The sequence below is a fragment of the Pristiophorus japonicus genome, chromosome 8, assembly GCF_044704955.1.
Source record: "Pristiophorus japonicus isolate sPriJap1 chromosome 8, sPriJap1.hap1, whole genome shotgun sequence".
NCBI classification, from domain to species: domain Eukaryota; kingdom Metazoa; phylum Chordata; class Chondrichthyes; family Pristiophoridae; genus Pristiophorus; species Pristiophorus japonicus.
The window spans coordinates 141,652,790-141,672,553 of NC_091984.1; the positions used below are offsets into that span (position 1 = coordinate 141,652,790).

At 47.6% G+C, this 19,764-nt stretch overlaps 1 protein-coding gene across 1 annotated transcript in view; it reads right to left on the reverse strand.

Moving 5' to 3' along the window:
* The window catches only part of kiaa1614 (KIAA1614 ortholog), a 71,718-nt gene extending 53,900 nt beyond the window's left edge, over nt 1-17,818 (reverse strand). Inside the window, exons 1-2 of the mRNA XM_070888269.1 lie at nt 16,816-17,818; nt 12,260-12,332 (exon numbers count right to left, since the gene is read on the reverse strand). Of these exons, the coding sequence (XP_070744370.1) occupies nt 12,260-12,332; nt 16,816-17,818 (1,076 nt within the window). The remainder of the gene's footprint in view (nt 1-12,259; nt 12,333-16,815) is intronic.
* Nucleotides 17,819-19,764: the final 1,946 nt, after the last annotated feature.

A 19,764-nucleotide genomic window follows, 5' to 3' on the forward strand; every position in this document is an offset into this window, starting at 1 on the left:
AGACCATGGAGTCAGGAACACACATCCCTCAGTGTCAGCCGTGGCTCAGTGGGTAGCACACTCGCCTGTGTCAAAAGGTTGTAGGTTCAAGTACCACTCTAAGAGACTTGAGCACATAAATCTTGGCTGACACTCCAGTGCAATGCTGAGGGAGCGCTGCACTGTCGGAGGTGCCGTCTTTCGGATGAGACGTTAAACCGAGGCCCTGTCTGCCCTCTCAGGTGGACGTAAAAGATCCTGTGGCACTATTTCGAAGAAGAGCAGAGGAGTTATCCTCGGTGTCTTGGCCAATATTTATCTCTCAATCAACATAACAAAAAAAATGATTATCTGGTCATTATCACATTGCTGTTTGTGGGAGCTTGCTGTGCGCAAGTTGGCTGCCGTGTTTCCCACATTAAAACAGTGACTACATTCTAAAAGTATTTAATTGGCTGTAAAGCACTTTGAGACGTCCAGTGATCGTGAAAGGCAGTATATAAATGCAGGTCTTTCTTTGGAACACACATCCCTCAGTACTCGCTTACCTTCCATACATAGCTAGGTCAGCCACACTCAGTAACTCGCCCTGTTCCCTTTCAGATGTTTGCAGTGAGTTCACACTCACCACACAAGTGACTTGTTCCAGAGGCTCCTGACATCTGACCTAGTTCTATGTCTACAGAATTTATCCACAAGTACCCTGAGCCTAGTTTGATAGCCAATCCTAATGGGTTGAATTCAATCCTTTTATTGTGTTAAAAACCTCAACAGAAGTTCCCCAAAGTCTGGGAAAATAGCAATGTAAAGGGCAAAGGGGGGGAATTCCTCAAGTGTATACAAGAGAACTTTCTTAATCAGTGTGTTTCCATCCCAATGAGGAAGGAAGCAGCGTGGACCTAGTTCTGGGGAATGAAGTGGGGCAAGTGGAGCATGTTCCAGTGGGAGGGCATTTGGGTAACAGTGTTAATATCATTAGGTTTAGAACAGTTATGGAAAAGGACAACAACCACCTAGATTTATATAGTGCCTTTAATGTAGGAAAACGTCCCAAGACACTTCACAGGAGCCGTTACTAATATTTTTTTGATACCGAGCCACAGGAGATATCAGGACAGATGACCAAACGCTTGGTCAGAGAGGTAGGTTTTAAGGAGCATCTTAAAGGAGGAAAGAGAGGTAGAGAGGTGAAGATGTTTAGGGAGGGAGTTCCAGAGCTTGGGGCCCAAGCAACGGAGGCACGGCCATCAATGGTGGACGGATTAAAATTGGAGATGTGCAAGAGGCCAGAATTGGAAAAGAGAGAGATTAAAGGCTTATAGTGCTGGAGGAACTTACAGAGATAGGGAGGGGTGAGGCCATGGAAGGATTTGAGAACAAGGATGAGAATTTTAAAATTGAGGCGTGAGAATGGGAGCGAGTGTAGGTCAGCAAGGACAGGGATGATGAGTGAACGGGACTTGGTGCAAGTTAGGATATGGGTAGCACAGTTTTGGATGAGTTCAAGTTTATGTAGGGTGGAAGATGGGAGGCCAGCCAGGATAGTGTAGAAATTGTCAAGTCGAGAGATAACAAAGCATGGTTGAGGGTTTTAGCAGCAGATGAGCTGAGGTAGGGTTGGAGTGGGGCGACGTTATGGAGGTGGAGGTAGGCAGTCTTGGTGATGAAGTGGATACATGACCGGAAGCTCATCCTAGGGTCAAACTCAACACTAAGGTTGCGAATGGTCTGGCTCAGCTTCAGACAATTTCCTGGGATGGAAACGGTGGTCAGGGAACAGAGTTTCTAGCGGGGAACCGAAGCTTCAGTCTTCCCAATATTTAACTGGAGGAAATTTCTGCTCATCCAATATTGAATGTCAGACACTGGAGGAGTCAAGAGAGGTGGTGGTGAGATAGAGCTGGGTGTCGTCAGCGTACATGTGGAACCTGACGCTTGTTTTTAAATGATGTCGCTGAGGGGCAGCGCGTAGATGAGAAATAGGAGGGGACCAAGGATAGATCTTTCGGGGACACCAGAGATAACGATGCGGGAGCGGGAAGAGAAGCCGTTGCAGGTGATTCTCTGGCTACGATTAGATAGATTAGAATGGAACCAGGTGAGATTAGTCCCACCCAATTGGGCAATGGTAGAGAGGATGGTGTGGTCAACCATGTCGAAAGCTGCAGATAGGTTGACAGGATGAGGAGGGATAGTTTACCACAGTCATATAAAATGTCATTTGTGACTTTGATAAGAGCTGTTTCGGTACTGTGGCAGGGGCTGAAACCTGCCTAAAGGGACTCAAACATGGAATTGTGGGAAAGATGGGCAGAGATTTGGGAGGCGACAACACGTTCAAGACTTGAAGAAAGTGAGGTTGAAGATGGGGCTGGTAGTTTGCAAGTACAGCAGGGTCAAGGGTGGGTTTTTTGAGGAGAGGAGTGATGACGGCAGATTTGAAGGAGAGAGCAACAGTACCATTAACAATATCAGCTAACATGGGGCACATGTGCTAACAAGGAAGGGAAGTTGGGTGGTCAACAGTTTGGGATTAGGATCGAGGGAGCAGGAGATGGATCTCATGGACAAGATAAGTTCAGAGAGAGCGCGGCATCAGATGGGATAGAATCAAGAGAAAGATGTGAGTTCAGGGCTAGGGCAGCTGGGACAAGAGACAATCAAGCATAAAATGGCCCAGGTGGGTTGGAATCAAAGATTGGTAGGTAAAACAGTAAATGAGCAATGGGAGGCCTTCAAAGAGGAGTAGTTCAGGTACAGTCTGGACACATTCCCACAAAAGGGAAGGAAGGGAATCCAAAACTAGAGCACTTTGGATGACTATAACATAAGAAATAGGAGCAGGAGTAGGCCATTCAGGCCCTCAAGCCTGCCCCGCCATTCAATAAGATCATGGCTGATCTTCTATCTCAACTCAACTGAAAGTTAACATGCAGGTACAGCAAGCAATTAAGAAAGCAAATGGTATGTTCGCCTTTATTACAAGAGGATTTGAGTATAAGAGTAAAGATGTCTTACAGTAATTATGTAGGGTCCTGGTGAGACCACACCTGGAGTATTGTGTACAGTTTTGGTCTCCTTACCTAAGGAAGGATATACTTGCCATTGAGAGAGTGCAACAAAGGTTCACCAGACTGATTCCTGGGATGGGGGGATTGTCCTATGAGGAGAGATTGAGTAGACTAGGCCTATATTCTCTGGAGTTTAGAAGAATGAGAGGTGATCTCATTGAAACATACAAAATTCTTACAGGGCTTGGCAGCGTAGATGCAGGGAGGATGTTTCCTCTGGCTGAGGAGTCTAGAACCAGGGGTCACAGTCTCAGAATAAAGGGTCGGCCATTCAGGACTGAGATGAGGAGAATTTCTTCACTCAGAGGGTGGTGAATATTTGGAATTCTCTACCCCAGAAGGCTGCGGGGGCTCAGTCGTTGAGTATATTCAGGTCAGAGATTGATAGATTTTTGGATATTAAGGGAATCAAGGGATATGGGGACAGTGCAGGAAAGTGGAGTTGAGATAGAAAATCAGCCATGATTTCATTGAATGATGGAGCAGGCTCGAGGGGCCGAATGGCCTCCTCCTGCTCCTAATTCTTATATTCTTATGTTATGTTCAATGCCACTTTCCTGCCCTATCCCCATATTCCTTGATTCCCTAAAAATATAGAGATTAAGGAAGCTTATGAAAAATGTCAAGCTGATAATACAGTACAGAACCAAACTAAATACAGAACGTATAAGGGAGAGCTGGAAAAGGAAATAAGAAACAAAAGCCAGTCTTTGCTCCAGCGACAGGGAATTTACTTCCCAGCACCATGCGGATAGGTCCCTGCGATCCAGTCACCCCTGTAAGTCTGTGCACATTGCGTGATGCCTCCTGACGGTTGAATAGCCCTCCAGTACCAATTGTCCAGCCTCCGACGTGAATACAGGCCTCTGGGGATGAGATCCTGAGGGCCCCAGTGATCGAGAACCTATACGCGAGTGCAAGTCGACATCTTAAGAATGGAAGAGTGGAAAACCGCTGGAGATCGAAATTGTATATTCCAAATGCTAACAGCGCACTATCATAAATATAAAAACGCTGGCTCCCCTAGTGGGCAGGAGGTATAACCTTTATATTAGGATGCGTCTATTTGTACTAACTGAACTGCAGCCGTTTTTCTGATTGGCTCTCCATTATCACATGACCTATTGCTGATTTATCCTCCAAGGGGACCAGCCACACCCTGAAGTTTCTCTGGAATGTGTGAATGGAATCTCCCAGCCTAACTTTGCATATTGTAACATGATCCATTTTGACTTCAGAAGTCAGAAAGGACACATCCCCCTCCCAACCAAAGTGCCTTACCCCAGCACCTTACCGATGCCCCCCCCACCCCAACGCCCCTGCTCCCGCCATAGATAGGGTATTGTGTACAGATTGTCAACAGGTTTATTGGGTATGAAGTGAATAGTGACAGTGTCGTGACTTCTGGATATCATCCACTCCAACGATGTCCCTTGTCAGGGGTTGTAACAACATAATTCGTCTTCCACCGAGTTCCCTCTCTCCTCTCCGATCCCCCCCCCCCCCACCTGTGTCTCTTCCTCCACCCACCCCATGCCCCCCAGCCATCTATCCTCCCCCCCCCCTGCCCAGTCTCTCTCCCTCTCTCCCCACCCCCCACACCCAATCTCTCTCTTTTTCTCTCTCTCTCTCTCTCTCTCTCTCGTCTTTCTCTCCAGTTTCTCTCTCCAGTTTCTCTCTCTCTTCCACTCCCCTCTCAGCCACCCGCCACTCCTATAGCCCTGTACTCGGCCGCCCATCGCTTCTCTCCCCATCACTGCTCTAGGCCACCCGCGGGCCCTCTTGGGGCCAGACAGATCGGAGGTTCGGTGCTGCCCTGTCCAGGCCTCGGCGCTGCAGTGGAGGCACCATGATATTGTGTGTCTGCTCAGGGCTCCTCAGAGGCACGGTACAGTTGGAGGCAACGTGGTCAACGGATCGGAGGATGGATTGGTGCTGCGGATGGGCGCATGCGCAGAAAAGGGTTAGTCTAAAATTGCGCTGGGGGGGAGGGGGGGCGGAGTCAGAGACAGTTTGTCCTAACTCGCTTCTGCGCATGCGCAGAAGGGATGCAGTACAAATAGTTACTCCATTATATTATATAATGGCATCATCTAATCGTTACTCTAGGGTCCCCCAAGGATCTATCCTTAGTCCCCTCCTATTTCTCATCTCTATGCTGGCCCTTGGCGACATCCTCCAAAAACACAGCATCAGTTTCCACATGTACGATGAGGACACCCAGCTTTACCTCACCATCACTTCTCCCAACCCCTCCACGGTCTCTAAATTGTCAGACTGCTTGTCCGGCATCCAGTACTGAATGGGAAGACTGAAGCCATTGTTCTCTGTCCCCACCACAAACTCCATCCCTCTCCCTCACATCTGTCTGAACCACACTAGTCGCAATCTTGGTGTCATATTTGACCCTGAAATGAGCTTCCGATCACATATTTGCACCATAACTAAGACCACCTAGTTCCACCTCCGTAACATCGCCCATCTCCGCTCCTGCCCCAGCTCATCCGTTGCTGATACCCTCATCCATGCCTTTGTTACCTCTAGACTTGACTATTCCAACGCTATCCTAGCTGGCCTCCCACATTCTATCCTACATAAACTTGACATAATCTAAAACTTAGCTGCCCATGTCTTAACTCGCACCAAGTCCCGTTCATCCATCACCCCTGTGCTCGCTGACCTACATTGGCTCCCAATTAAGCAATGCCTCGATTTCAAAATTCTCATCCTTGTTTACAAATCCCTCCGTGGCCTTGCCCCTCCCTCTCTCTGTAATCTCCTCCAGCCCCACAAACATCTGTGCTTCTCAAATTCTGCCCTCTTGAGCATCCCTGATTATAATCGCTCAACCATTGGTGGCCTTGCTTTCTGTTGTCTTGGCTGTAAACTCTGGAACTCCCTGTCTAAACCTCTCCACCTCTCTCTAAACCTACCTCTTTGACGAAGTTTTTGGTCACCTGTATCTCCTTATATGGCTCGGTGTAAACATTATTGTCTCATAATACTCCTGTAAAGCGCTTTGGGATGTTTCATGACGTTAAAGGCACTATATAAACACAAGTTGTTGTTGTAGCCTGAGATACTGGCACCGTTTTTCAGTTTATTGGAAAAGATTGGCCTAGAAATTCTATTAAGCCCGAAAATAGGCGGTGCCATCACGGACCGCCCGCATAAAGAGCGTTGGCAACACCAGTACTTTGGTGCAGTCTGCTGATTTAAGTAAGAGCAGTGCTGAATCTCTCATGGAACGCATACTTTCTGACGGTTACATCAGCAGGAGGCCAAAGGTCGCGTCGAAAGGATCGGTGGGGCATTCTCGGGCAGTCACCTATTGATAGTGGTCTTTGGGATAATTTGGTGGGTTTTGGTGGGTCAGGAGGTATCGAGTCCACCGATGGCCCTTGTACGGTTGCAGCATTGTCCGCTGTGGCACGTTAGGAGGCATTTGTTTGTCCACGCCTCCCCTCTTACTTTCGCCGGCATTTGTCTGGGTCTTGTGTGGGTTCCACAAATGGGTGCCAGACTGCCCGCTACTCCCACCTTCGCTGGTTGCCATGGTTGCTGTATGGAGGTTTGTGCTCCACCATGGTGCTGGAGGGGGATGGGGATGAGGGATGGGGGATGGACCGTCTTGCAGCAAGCAGTGACTGCACTCACCTGTATGTCACATAAGTGTTAGCCATGGCTCAGTGGGTAGCTCACTCGCCTCTGAGTCAGAAGGTTGTGGCTTCAAGTCCCACTCCAAGAACTAGAGCACTTAAATCTAGGCTGACACTCCAGTGCAGTGCTGAGGTGATGTCTTTTGGATGTGACGTTAAACCAAGGTTCCGACTGCTCTCTTAGGTTGATGTAAACGATCCCTTGGCACTATTTCGGAGAAGAGCAGGGGAGTTATCCCCGGTGTCCTGGTCAATATTTATCCCTCAATCAACATAAGTGACATTACAAAAGTGACTACACTCCAAAACGTAATTAATTGGCTATAAAGCACTTTGAGATGTCCAGTGGTCGTGAAAGGCGCTATATAAATGCAAGTCTTTCTTTTTTTCTTTCGAAGAAAGTTCAATTACATTATTACCAACAGCAGAGTTTAAGAATTTTTGATGACAATTGATGAGAACAGGCGTTTCTGCGGCTGTAGACGTGACTCCTAAGTGGTTTTGTGCCTCACTGGTGCCAGGGTCAAGGATGTCACAGAGCGGACGCAGGTCATCCTGGGGGCGGGGGGGGAGGGTAAACAACTAGAGGTCATGGTCCATATCGGGACCAACGACATAGGTAAAATGAGGGATGAGGTCCTACAGGAAGAATTCAGGAAGAAAATTAAAGTGTAGGACCTCAAAGGTAGTAATTCCGGGTTACTACCGGTGCCACGTGCTAATGAGTATAAGAATAGAAGGATGGAGAAGATGAACACGTGGCTGGAAAGCTGGTGTAGAAGGGAGAGCTTTAAATTCTTGAGGCATTGGGACCTGTACAAACCGGACGGGTTGCACCTCAACAGCGCCAGGGAGTTTTCTCGCAGGGAGTTTTGTTAGTGCTATTGGGGAGAGTTTAAACTAGCTTGGCAGGTGGATGGGAACCTGAGAACGAATTCAAAAGGGAAGGAAGTAAAGCAGAATTTGGATAGTAAGAATCTAGAAAGCGAATCTGTAAGACAGAGGAAACAGGGCATAGTACGTAGTAAGCAAGGAGGTCTTCCTGTGCTGAATGGTATATACTTTAATGCAAGAAGTATCGCGAATAAGGCGGATGAGCTAAGAGCACAGGTAAACACTTGGGAGTATGACATTATAGCCATTACAGAAACATTGTTGAAATAGGGTCAGGTTTGGCAGATCAATATTCCTGGTTACAGGATTTTTAGACAAGATAGAAAGGGGGGTAAAGGGGGGAGGGGAGGTGGGAGGTTGCGGTACTAATTAAAGAGGGTGTGGAATTCTTGAAATGCATTCAAGAGAACTTTTTTAGTCAGTATGTAGCAAGCCCAACACGAGAGGGGGCGGTCTTGGACTTAGTTTTGGGGAATGAAGCTGGGCAGGTTGAAGGGGCATTAGTGGGGAAACACTTGGGTGCCAGTAACCATAATTCAGTCAGATTCAAGTTGTTATGGATAAGGACAAGAATAGGCCTGGAATAAAAGTCCCGAATTGGGGAAAAGCTAATTTTGCTAAGTTAAGGAATGATTTGGCCACAGTGGACTGGAAACAACTACTTGTGGGTAAATCAGTGTTGGAACAGTGGGAGGCATTCAAGGAGGAGATCTGGAGGGCTCAGGCCAAACATGTGCCCTTAAAGAAAAAGGCTGGGAAAAATAATTCTAGAGCCCCCTGGATGTCTAGGGACTTACAGGGGAGGATTAAGAAAAAAAGGGACGCTCATGTCATATACCAATGGCTAAATACTTTAGAATCTTTAGAGGAATATAGAAAGTTAAGAGGCAAAATTAAAAAGAATATTAGGAATGCTAAGAGAGAGTACAAGAAATTTTTGGCCAGTAAAATTAAGGAAAACCCTAAGATGTTCTATAAATATATTAAGAGTAAGAGGGTAACTAACGAAAGGGTAGGGCCTATTAGAGACCATGAGGGTAATCTTTGTATGGAGATGGAAGATGTTGGTAGGGTTCTTAACGAATACTTTGCGTTTGTTTCCACAAAGGAAAGGGGTTATACAGATACTGCTATCGAGGAGGAGTGTGATATTCTGGATGAAATAAATATAGTGAGAGAGGAAGTATTAAGGGGTTTAGCAGCTTTGAAAGTAGATAAATTCCCAGGCCCGGATGAAATGCATCCCAGGCTGTTGAGCGAAGTAAAAGAGGAAATAGCAGAGGCCTTGACCATCATTTTCCAGTCCTCTTTGGATCTGGGCATGGTGCCGGAGGATTGGAGGACTGCTAATGTAGTACCCTTGTTTAAGAAGGAAAAAAAGGATAGGCCAAGTAATTACAAGCCTGTTAGCCTAACCTCAGTGGTGGGAAAATTATTGGAAAAAATCCTGAAAGACAGGATAAATCTGCATTTGGAAAGGCAAGGATTAATTAGGGACAGTCAGCACGGATTTATTAAGGGAAGATCGTGTTTGACTAACCTGATTGAATTTTTTGAGGAGATGAGGGTAGTAGATACGATGTAGTACATATGGACTTTAGCAAGGCTTTTGATAAGGTCCCAAATGGTAGACTGGTCATGAAGGTTAAAGCCCATGGGATCCAGGGCAAAGTGGCAAGTTGGATCCAAAATTGGCTTGGAGGTAGGAAGCAAAGGGTAATGATTGATGGATGTTTTTGTGACTGAAAAGATGTTTCCAGTGGGGTTCCATAGGACTCAGTACTGGGACCCTTGCTTTTTGTGGTATATAGCAACAATTTAGATTTGAATATAGGGAGTATGATTATAGGGAGACAACACTAAAATTGGCTGTGTGGTTGATAATGAACAGGAAAGTCAATCTACTGGTCAGGTGGACAGAGCAGTGGCAAATGGAATTTAATTCAGAGAAGTGTGAGGTGATGCACTTGGGGTGGGCTAATAAGGAAAGGGTATACACATTAAGCGGTAGGCCACTTAATAGTGTAGATGAACAAAGGGACCTTGGAGTGCTTGTCCACAGACCCCTGAAAGTAGCAGGACAGGTAGATAAGGTGGTTAAGAAGGCATACGGAATACTTACCTTTCTTGGCCGAGGCACAGAATATAAAAGCAGGGTGGTTATGCTTAAATTGTATAATAGTTTGGTTAGGCCACAGCTGGAGTACTGCTTGCAGTTCTGGTCATATTATAGGAAGGATGTGATTGCACTAGAGAGGGTGCAGAGTGATTTACTAGGATGTTGCATGGAATAGAGAATCTTAGTTATGAGGACAGATTAGATAGGCTGGATTTGTTCTCATTGGAACAGAGGAGGTTAAGAGGAGACCTCATCGAGGTGTACAAAATATTGCACATAGTAGATAGTAAGGGTATATTTCCATTGGTGGAGGGGTCTATTTCGAGGAGGCATAGTTTTAAGGTGGTTGGTGGAAGGTTTAGAGGAGATTTGAGGGGGGGCTTATTTACGCAGAGAATTGTGGAACTCGCAGCCTGGAAGAACCCCTCACCACTTTTAAGAGATGGGTGGATGGGCACTTAAAGTGCCGTAACCTGCAGGGTTACGGACCTAGAGCTGGTAATTGGCAAATTGGGATTAGACTGGATGACCTTTTGTTGGACGGCGCAGATATAATGGTAGTACTGCAGGGAATAGAATACGGCTAGGGTGATCTCCTGGACTAGTTTTGATCGCCTGGATAGGTCGGAGAAGAATTTTCCCAGATTTTTTCTCCCTAAATTGGCCTGGGTTTTTATCTGGTTTTTGCCTCTCCCAGGAGATCACATGGCTCCGGTTGGGTTGGAGTGTAGACGTTTCAGTATAAGGAGTGTCGCAGTTGTGTGAGGCGGACTGGTTGGGCTGGGTGCTCTTTGCCTTTCTGTCATTGTTCATAGGTTTATATGTGATCTTTAGGGCTGCTGACCGAGGGCCGTGTGGCTCTTTGTCAGCCGGCTCGGACATGTTGGGCCGAAATGGCCTTTTTCTGCGCTGTAAATTTCTATGTTTCTATGTTGATATGGTTCTAAATCTTCCTTAAAACTTCAAAACCTTGCATGTTATTTTATCAGTTCCTAACCTAGAAATATAAAGAAAGACTGGATCGACTAGGCTTATATTCATTGGAATTTAGAAGAATGATAAAGGATCTCATAGAAACATATAAAATTCTGACGGGACGGGACAGGTTAGATGCAGGAAGAATGTTCCCAATGTTGGGGAAGTCCAGAACCAGGGGTCACAGTCTAAGGATAAGGGGTAAGCCATTTAGGACCGAGATGAAGAGAAACTTCTTCACTCAGAGAATTGTGAACCTGTGGAATTCTCTACCACAGAAAGTTGTTGAGGCCAGTTAGTTAGATATATTCAAAAGGGAGTTAGATGTGGTCCTTACGGCTAAAGGGATCAAGGGATATGGAGAGAAAGCAGGAATGGGGTACTGAAGTTGCATGATCAGTCATGATCATATTGAATGGTGGTGCAGGCTCGAAGGGCCGAATGGCCTGCTCCTGCACCTATTTTCTATGTTTCTAAAACTCAATGTATGAAATTTAAGGAAATGCAGCTTTGATTTCTTCCTGAGATCTTTACCACTGTAGCACAGTATAGTTTATTTTACAAGTATTTACCTCCTGTAATGTTTAACTGACCGGGGGGAGGGGGGTCGGGGGCGAGAGTTGATGCATTTCATTGGAAGCAGCTTTCACCCGAGATCACTCAGTCTGAGCTCTCCACAGTTACCAGTTATCTCAGCAGCTATTTACGGTACGGTTTCTCGCTCACCGCCGCTTTCTCCCGGCCCTACGCGCTGTCAATGGCTACACGCACGGGCGTGTTTTGGAGAGGGCGGTAAGAGGAGCGGCGATGTCCAAAATTGCTGAGCGTGCGTCAGTCCGGCGATTGACGTCACGCTCCTGGTAATAAAAATACTCGTGGCGAGCGCAGGCAATGGCAGCGCTCCCGACCTGCCCAATATGGCAGCCGCCACGTTCCGCGGCCAAAGTGGGCGGAAGCGAGGGGGCTGCCATTTTTGCTTCAAAACCAGCCTTCACGGCCGCCGCTCAAAGTTCGAATTTCTAAGCCATAATAATGTCAGCACAAAGATCAGAAATATCTGGTATTGTATAAAACGACTGCTATATTCAGTTTTAAAACAGTTAAAATAAGGGAAGGATTATATGGAAGGTTGGGGGATGGTCTAGTCGAGACGTTTAAGATGATTAAAGGAGTTGATAGGAGTTTTTCTCTATCTACCCTCTGATCGGGGAGTCCAGAACAAGGAGGCATAGCCTTAAAATTAGAGCCAGGCCGTTCAGGGGTGATGTCAGGAAACACTTCTTCACACAAAGGTAATGCAATTCTGGAACTCTGTCCCCCAAAATGCTGTGGATGCTGGGGGTCAATTAAATCTTCCAAGACTTAGATTACAAGATTTTTGTTGTGCAAGGGTATCAAGGGATATGCAGAAAAAGTGAGTAAAAAGAGTCGAGGAGCAAGCTTGAAGGGCTGAATGGCCTTCTCCTGTTCCTATGTGTGAGCCCAATGGCCCCCGCAGATGGAGCCTCAGCCACCAATCCCTGTAAAACTCCCGAGCAGGTCAACAGCAAGGCGCTTCATACCTGATCCCACGATCAGACTCCTGCAGTGAAATCCCTGAATCCCAGTCACTGTCACTCTGGACCATCCCGCAGCCTGGGGAAAAAGGAAACAGAAAAGCAAATTATTCAGATTGCACTCGGACACAGGGAGCAGGCTGTCGAGAAATGCCGACAACACAAAAACTAGGAGGTAGATTTAGAGAACAGAGAAGTGGGGCGGTAAAAGCCTTCAGGGGGACAAGGACAGATTGGGGAATGGGTGGGTTGGTGGCAGCCGCAAGTTAATGAGGACAAGTGTGACACAACACATTTGGGGAGGGAAATCAAGGAATCAAAGTGTATGCACAATGGAAAGAGGTGTGTCAATGAACTGAGTGTTCAAATTCAGAGGAGTACAAATTGGTGTGCCCATATTTCAGGTGTGAAACGTGCAATGCGGGGACGCAATGCTCCGTCCCACTACCATGTCAGCTGTGGCTCAGTGGGTCACACACTCACCTCTGAGTCAGAAGGTTGTGGGTTCAAGCCCCACTCCAGGGACTTGAGCACATAAATCTAGGTTGACACTCCAGTGCATTGCTGAGGGAGTGCTGCACTGTCAGAGGTGCTAGATTTTGGATGAGATGTTAAACTGAGGCCCCGACTGCTCTCTCAGGTGGATGTAAAAGATACCATGGCACTACTGGAAGAAGAGCAGGGGCATTCTCCCCATGTCCTGACCAATATTTATCCCCCAATCAACATTACAAAAAAAACAGATGATCTGGTCATAGCTGTTTGTGGGAGCTTGTTGTCTGTAAATTGGCTGCTGTGCTTCCCACATTGCAACACTCCAAAAGTACTTAATTGGCTGTAAAGCACTTTGGGGCGTCCCGAAGTTGTGAAAGTCGCTATATAAATGCAAGTCTGTCTTTCTTTCTTTGAATGCGCGGGCCCAATTTTGAGGTGCCCTGTGCCTTCAGCTGCCAAGGCACTAGGCTCTGGAATTCCCTCCCTAAACCTCTCTGCCCTCTTTGACCAAGCTGTTGGTCACCTGTCCTAATGGCTCTTTCTGTGGCTGGGTGTCAGATTTTCTCTGATTATTCTCCTGTGAAGAGCCTTGGGACATTTTATAATGTTAAAGGCGCTATATAAATATAAGTTGCTGTTTACTTCGTACTTTTATTTCCTTCCAGACCCTGATCTACATTTTGGAGCTGGAGGGAAATTTGGAATAAAAGGGTCCACACCTTGGCTCCTCGCTTCTCCACACCGATACTCGCTTGCTCGCCTGCTGAGTGCTTCCAGTGCTTTCTGTTTTTGTCTTAGGAACACATGTATCCTTTAGCTGAAAGGTAACAGCTTCTAAGACTAAGGTTTTCCAGGCACGAACAGCCCAGCCTTGACAAGTGCAACGAAGTCAATCTTTGATGAATTTTTACACGTTAAGATAAGGGAGCAGCCTGCTGACTGAATAGATTAAGGAAGAGCTCGCATAGTCTCGATGATAACCCTGTCTCCAGCATTCGACAGCTTGTAAATAAGTACAGACTTTGTTTAGAGCATGAAGGCTAATACTGCTCCTTACACACTGCTCAGGGCAGTATTTCGCAGGTGATGGGCTGAGGGAAAAAAAGACTCACGTTTCTACAGTATCTTTTTTTTAAAAAGACTTGCATAAAGCGCCTTTCACTACCTCAGGACATCCCAAAGTGCTTTACAGCCACGGAAATACCTTTGAAGTGTCGTCTCTGTTGAAATGTAGGAAACGTAGCAGCCAATTTGCACACAGCAAGGTCCCATAAACAGCAATGGGATAATGACCTGTTTTCTGTGACAGAGGCTTAGAGTACAAAAGCAAGGAAGTCAGGCTAAACCTCTATACATCACTGGTTAGGCCCCAACTGGAGTAGTGTGTCCAATTCTGGGCACCACACTTTGGGAAAGATGCCATGGCTTTGAGAAAGGGTGCAGAGGTGATTTACTAGAATGGTACCAGGGATGTGGGACTACGCTTTTGTGGAGAGACTGGAGAAGCCAGGATTTCCTCCTTAGAGCAGAGAAGGTTAAGGGGAGATTTAATAGAGGTGTTCAAAATCACGAAGGGATTTGATAGAGAGTAAATAAGGAGAAACTGTTTCCACTGGCAGGAGGGTCAGTAACCAGAGGACACAGATTTAAGATAATTGACAAAAGAACCAGGAGGGGAGATGTGGGAATTTTTTTACGCAGCGAGTTATGATGATCTGAATGCTCTGCCTGAAAGGGCGGTGGAACCCGATTCAACAGTAACTTTCAAAAGGGAATTGGATATATACTTGAAGGGGAAAAATTTGCAGAGCCTCAGATTAACGTCTCAAAGAAAAAGACTTACATTTCTATAGCGCCTTACACGACCACCAGACGTCTCAAAGCGCTTTACAGCCACTTGAGAGAGCAGTCAGAGCCTCGGTTTAATCTGAAAGACAGCACCTCTGACAGTGCAGCACTCCCTCAGCACTGCACTGGAGTGTCAGCCTAGATTTATGTGCTCAACTCCCTGGAGTGGGACCTGAGCCCACAACCTTCTGACTCAGAGGCGAGTGTGCGACCCACTGAGCCACAGCTGACACAGAAGATGAGGGAGATGCAGCTTCACATTCCCACCTACATGGAGCCTGACCATCTCCCCAGCCCCTTACCCTACAGTACAAATCACAGCTGCTGACAGGACAGTTCCATAGTGAGCCTTGGCTGTGGACGCGACATCAGTGCGAAGACAAATTACTCAACCAATGTCAGCCGTGGAACAATGGGTAACATTACCGGCTTTAAGTCAGAAGGTTATGAGTTCAAGTCCCACTCCAGAGCGTGTCATCTAAGCTGACACCGTCTGTGGCATACTGAGGGAGTGCTGTACTGTCGGAGGAGCTTGTCTTTTAGGTAAGTCGTTAAACCGAGGCCCCAGTCGCCCTCTCAGGTTGTCATAAGAGCTCCCACGGCTTTTTTCGAAGAACAGGGGAGTTCTCCCCGGTATCCTGGGCTGACTTTGATCCCTGAACCAACACTTAAATCAGATTATCTGGTTATTATCACATTGCTGTTTGTGGGAGCTTGCTGTGCGCAAGTTGGCTGGCGTGTCTCCCACATTACAACAGTGACTTCACTTCAAAAGTACGTCATTGGTTGTAAAGTGCTCTGGAACATCCTGAGGTTGTGAAAGGAGCTAGAAAAATGCGAGGCCTTTTGTTAAAACGAGAAGACCACTCTGAAGCGATGAGTAAATGGGATCAGTGACTCGCTAATATAGTATAGTGGTTATGTTACTAGACTAGTAATCCCGAGGTCTGGACTAATGATTCAGAGTAAGTTCAAATCCTACCACAGCAACTGTTAATTAAATAAATCTGGAATAAAAAGCTAGTAGAAAGTATATGGATTGTCGTAAAAGCCCAACTGATTCACTAATGTCCTTTAGGGAAGGAAATTTGCCGTCCTTACCTGGTCAGACCCACAGCAATGTGGTTGACTCTTAACTGCCCTCTGAAATGGCAGCCCACCACCACCTTCTCAAGGCAATTAGGGGTGGGCAATAAATGCTGGCCTTGCCAGCGACGCCCACATCCTGTAAACGAATAACAACAACCAAGAGCAAAGTCCGAACAAGCTCGTGTCTTCGAACAGACCACAAGCAGGACTGGATTTTCAATGTTCTGACCGAGTGTAAAACCAGTGCTGAGGATTGAGTGCCCGGTACAGAACCCACCACAATCAGCACTGTCGTGGGTTTATTTAAGCTCCCAAGGGGAGGGGAGGGTCGGTAGCAGATTCCAACAGGCTTTAGGGCTAGATTTTTGGCTTTGGTGATTTCGGGGCGGTAATGGCAGCGGGGTGGTAAAGTTTACTCCTCAGTCAGCAAAATTGGGCAGCTGGGCCCTGAGTGTGGGACGGAGCGGTAAGGGAGGCGATGCACACCTCTTTAGGGCGCTAGGCCGGTTGAGCATGCGAATATCCTGAGCTAAACAGCCGGCCAGGGAGCGCTCCAAGAAAAAACCTGCAAAAAAACACCAAAAGCATTCTCAATACGTAGCCCACGCCACAACATAAATCTCAAAGAAAATTAAAGAAAAAACAATCCCACTTACCCGACGTGGACATTACTTACCTCACTGCAGCCGGTATAGGTTGGACCGCCCGTTTTCACAGCTGGTCCCAGGACGGAGGGGTGCGGATCGGTGGGAGTCAAAAAGCAAGCCGGTGTCGCAACCAGGGGCGTGTTACACCGGCTCACCTCTTCCGGGCGGTGCTGCTCCGCGCCCTGCAGAAACCGGCCCCAAAAACCCCCGCGGAGGCTGCCCAGAAGACCTCACCACCGCCATTGCCGCCCCTCTGGGGCGAATACAGAAGCGGACATCAGCGGAACATCCGCTCCCTGAAAGACAGAAGCTTGTAGTGATTGGGGCTTCCTTGATGATGGTAGGTAGGTAATCCCATGAGATTGACCTATACAAAAGGTAATAAAATGGCCATGTGAAAGAAGTACAGTGAAAGCTAATCTATTTAACGAGGAGGAAAGTGTTCCCGAAGCTCACAAGCAGCTAGTGTGGGAAAGAGTTTACCTTGCTTGGTACATTTGTTCCCAGGGAGGAGGTCATCCAATAGGCTGGACTGCAATCGGCAGCCAGATGGTGCAAGGTTCTCCTGGGAAAGACTTTCCACGGAAAGGCCAGGCCCCGGCTGGAGCAGGGCAGGTGCCAACATCCGCTTGATGTTGGAACGGTTGAGCTCCACCTTTTCTGTCAGAGATAACAAGCTGGCGTTACTACTGATGCTCTCCCAACTGTCGGTCCGCCAAAGGCCCCCCAGATGGCCAAGCTTGCGTGCAGTGCATTTCCCTGCGGGCCACTCTCCGCACCTCAGTGCAGAGCTGCCTAGGCTATTGGTGCTTGCCCGCTCCCCCGATGGGCCCCTTGGCCCAGAGCCATTGCTGTAATCTGCAGTGGGACGCGCAGAGCCATTAATATTCCAACTTTCCTTCTGGAGAAGCCCATCGTCGCAAGTGTCTGCCCTGTCGCCCGACGCCAAGTTTTGCCCATCAAGGACCTTCCAGAATTCTTTCGGAGGGCTCCAGTCCTTTGCGTTGCATTTTTCAGGAGGATTCTGCCCATTCGGCCATGGAGGCGTTTCCGAGCTGACCGGTTCCTCCTGCCTTCTCGGCAGGCATTTTCCCCCGGCAAACTGACCCTCCTCGCGGCTAAGGATCCTGTCCGTCAAGTAGGTGCGTCTCTGAAAACCGGAGCCGAGTTCCCCCTCGAGCCACCTGCCTCCCCGGCCATCTCCCGGCGGGCCGCCGTCACTTGCGGTGCCCTCCGACAGTTGGGCAGCTCGGTTCACTGGCCAGTGGCCTTTCAGGGCCCGCAGCTTGGTCTGGAGGGTCGAGGCATTGGAATCGGGATCGGGTGGCCTCTGACAGACTGCGGGGTACCTGTTGAAGGGCTCCGAGTGTACATCCCTCCCTGGCCCGCGGGCACAATGAGCTGCACTCTTCTCGTGGGGAGCAGCGCCAACCGTGCCGTGCTGTTCACGTGACCGCGACAGCCGCGAGACACCACTTTCCGCCATGTTGATGTCCAACAGTCACTTCCAATCAATCGCGTGCAATGACTTAAATGTACCTGGAAAAAAACCACAAGACACAATATCAGGCGCAGGTAAAGAAAAGTGCTTCTTGTGTTATACGGTGTTGTACGGAGCATTTGATAAATTACTTTTCTTATCAGTAGGAAACCTTTTTGACATTGCTGTTGCCAAATTAAGTTAATCTAACGGTTAAGTCATGGCAGGAGAGCCCAAACCCGTGTCATGCTCCTCTTGTGCTATATGGGAAATCAGGGACGCTACCAGTGTCCCTGACTACTATGTGTGCAGGAAGTGTGTCCAGTCGCAGCTCCTGGCAGACCGCATTGCGGTACTGAAGCTGCACATGGACTCACTCTGGAGCATTCGCGATGCTGAGGATGTCGTGAATAACACATTTAGTGAGTTGGTCACACCGCAGATAAAGGTTACTCAGGCAGATAGGGAATGGATGACCATCAGGCAGAGCAGTGGAAGGAAGGTAGTACAGGGGCCCCCTGCAGTCATCTCCCTCCAAAACAGATACACCGTTTTGGGTACTGTTGGGGGAAATGACTCATCAGGGGAAGGCAGCAGCAGCCAAGTTCATGGCACCATGGGTGGCTCTGCTGCACAGGAGGGCAGGTAAAAGATTGGGAGAGCTATAGTGATAGGGGATTCTATTGTAAGGGGGACAGATAGGCGATTCTGCGGCCGCAAACAAGACTCCAGAATGGTATGTTGCTTCCCTGGTGCAAGGGTCAAGGATGTCTCGGAGCGGCTGCAGAGCATTCTGGAGGAGTAGGGGGAACAGCCAGCTGCCGTGGTGCATATAGGCACCAACGATATAGGTAAAAAAATGGGATGAGGTCCTATAAGCTGAATTTAGGGAGCGAGGAGTTAAACTAAAAAGTAGGACCTCAAAGGTAGTAATCTTAGGATTGCTACCAGTGCCACTTGCTAATCAGAGTAGGAATTGCAGGATAGCTCAGATGAATACGTGGTTTGAGGAATGGTGCAAGGGGGAGGGATTCAAATTCCTGGGGCATTGGAACCGGTTCTGGGGAGTTGGGACCAGTACAAACTGGACGGTCTACACCTCGGCAGGACTGGAACCTATGTCCTAGGCGGACTGTTTGCTAGTGCTGTTGGGGAGGAGTTAAACTAATATGGCAGGGGGATGGGAATCTATGCAGGGAGGCAGAGGGAAGTAAAAAGGGGGCAGAAGCAAAAGGTAGGAAGGAGAAAAGCAAGAGTGGAGGGCAGAGAAATCAAGGGCAAAAATCAAAAAGGGTCACATTACAACATAATTCTAAAAGGACTAAATGTTAAAAAAACAAGCCTGAAGACTCTGTGCCTCAATGCGAGGAGCATTCGTAATAAGGTGGACGAATTAACTGTGCAGCTAGCTGTTAACGGATATGATGTAATTGGGATTAGGGAGACTTGGCTCCAGGGTAACCAAAGCTGGGAACTCAACATCCAGGGGTATTCAATATTCAGGAAGGATGGACAGGAAGTAAAAGGAGGTGGGGTAGCGTTAATGGTTAAAAAGGAGGTTAACGCAATAGTAAGGAAGGACATTAGCTTGGATGATGTGGAATCTATATGGATAGAGCTGCGAAACACCAAAGGGCAGAAAACGCTAGTGGGAGTTGTGTACAGACCACCAAACAGTAGTAGGGATGTTGGGGATGACATCAAACAGGAAATTAGGGACACGTGCAATAAGGGTACAGCAGTTATCATGGCCTACATATTGATTGGGCTAACCAAACTGGTAGCAATACTGCGGAGGAGGATTTCCTGGAGTGAAAAAGCGATGGTTTTCTAGACCAATATGTCGAGGAACCAACTAGAGAGCAGGCCATCCTAGACTGGGTTTTGTGTAACGAGAGAAGATTAATTAGCAATCTGGTCGTGCGTGGCCTCTTGGGGAAGAGTGACCATAA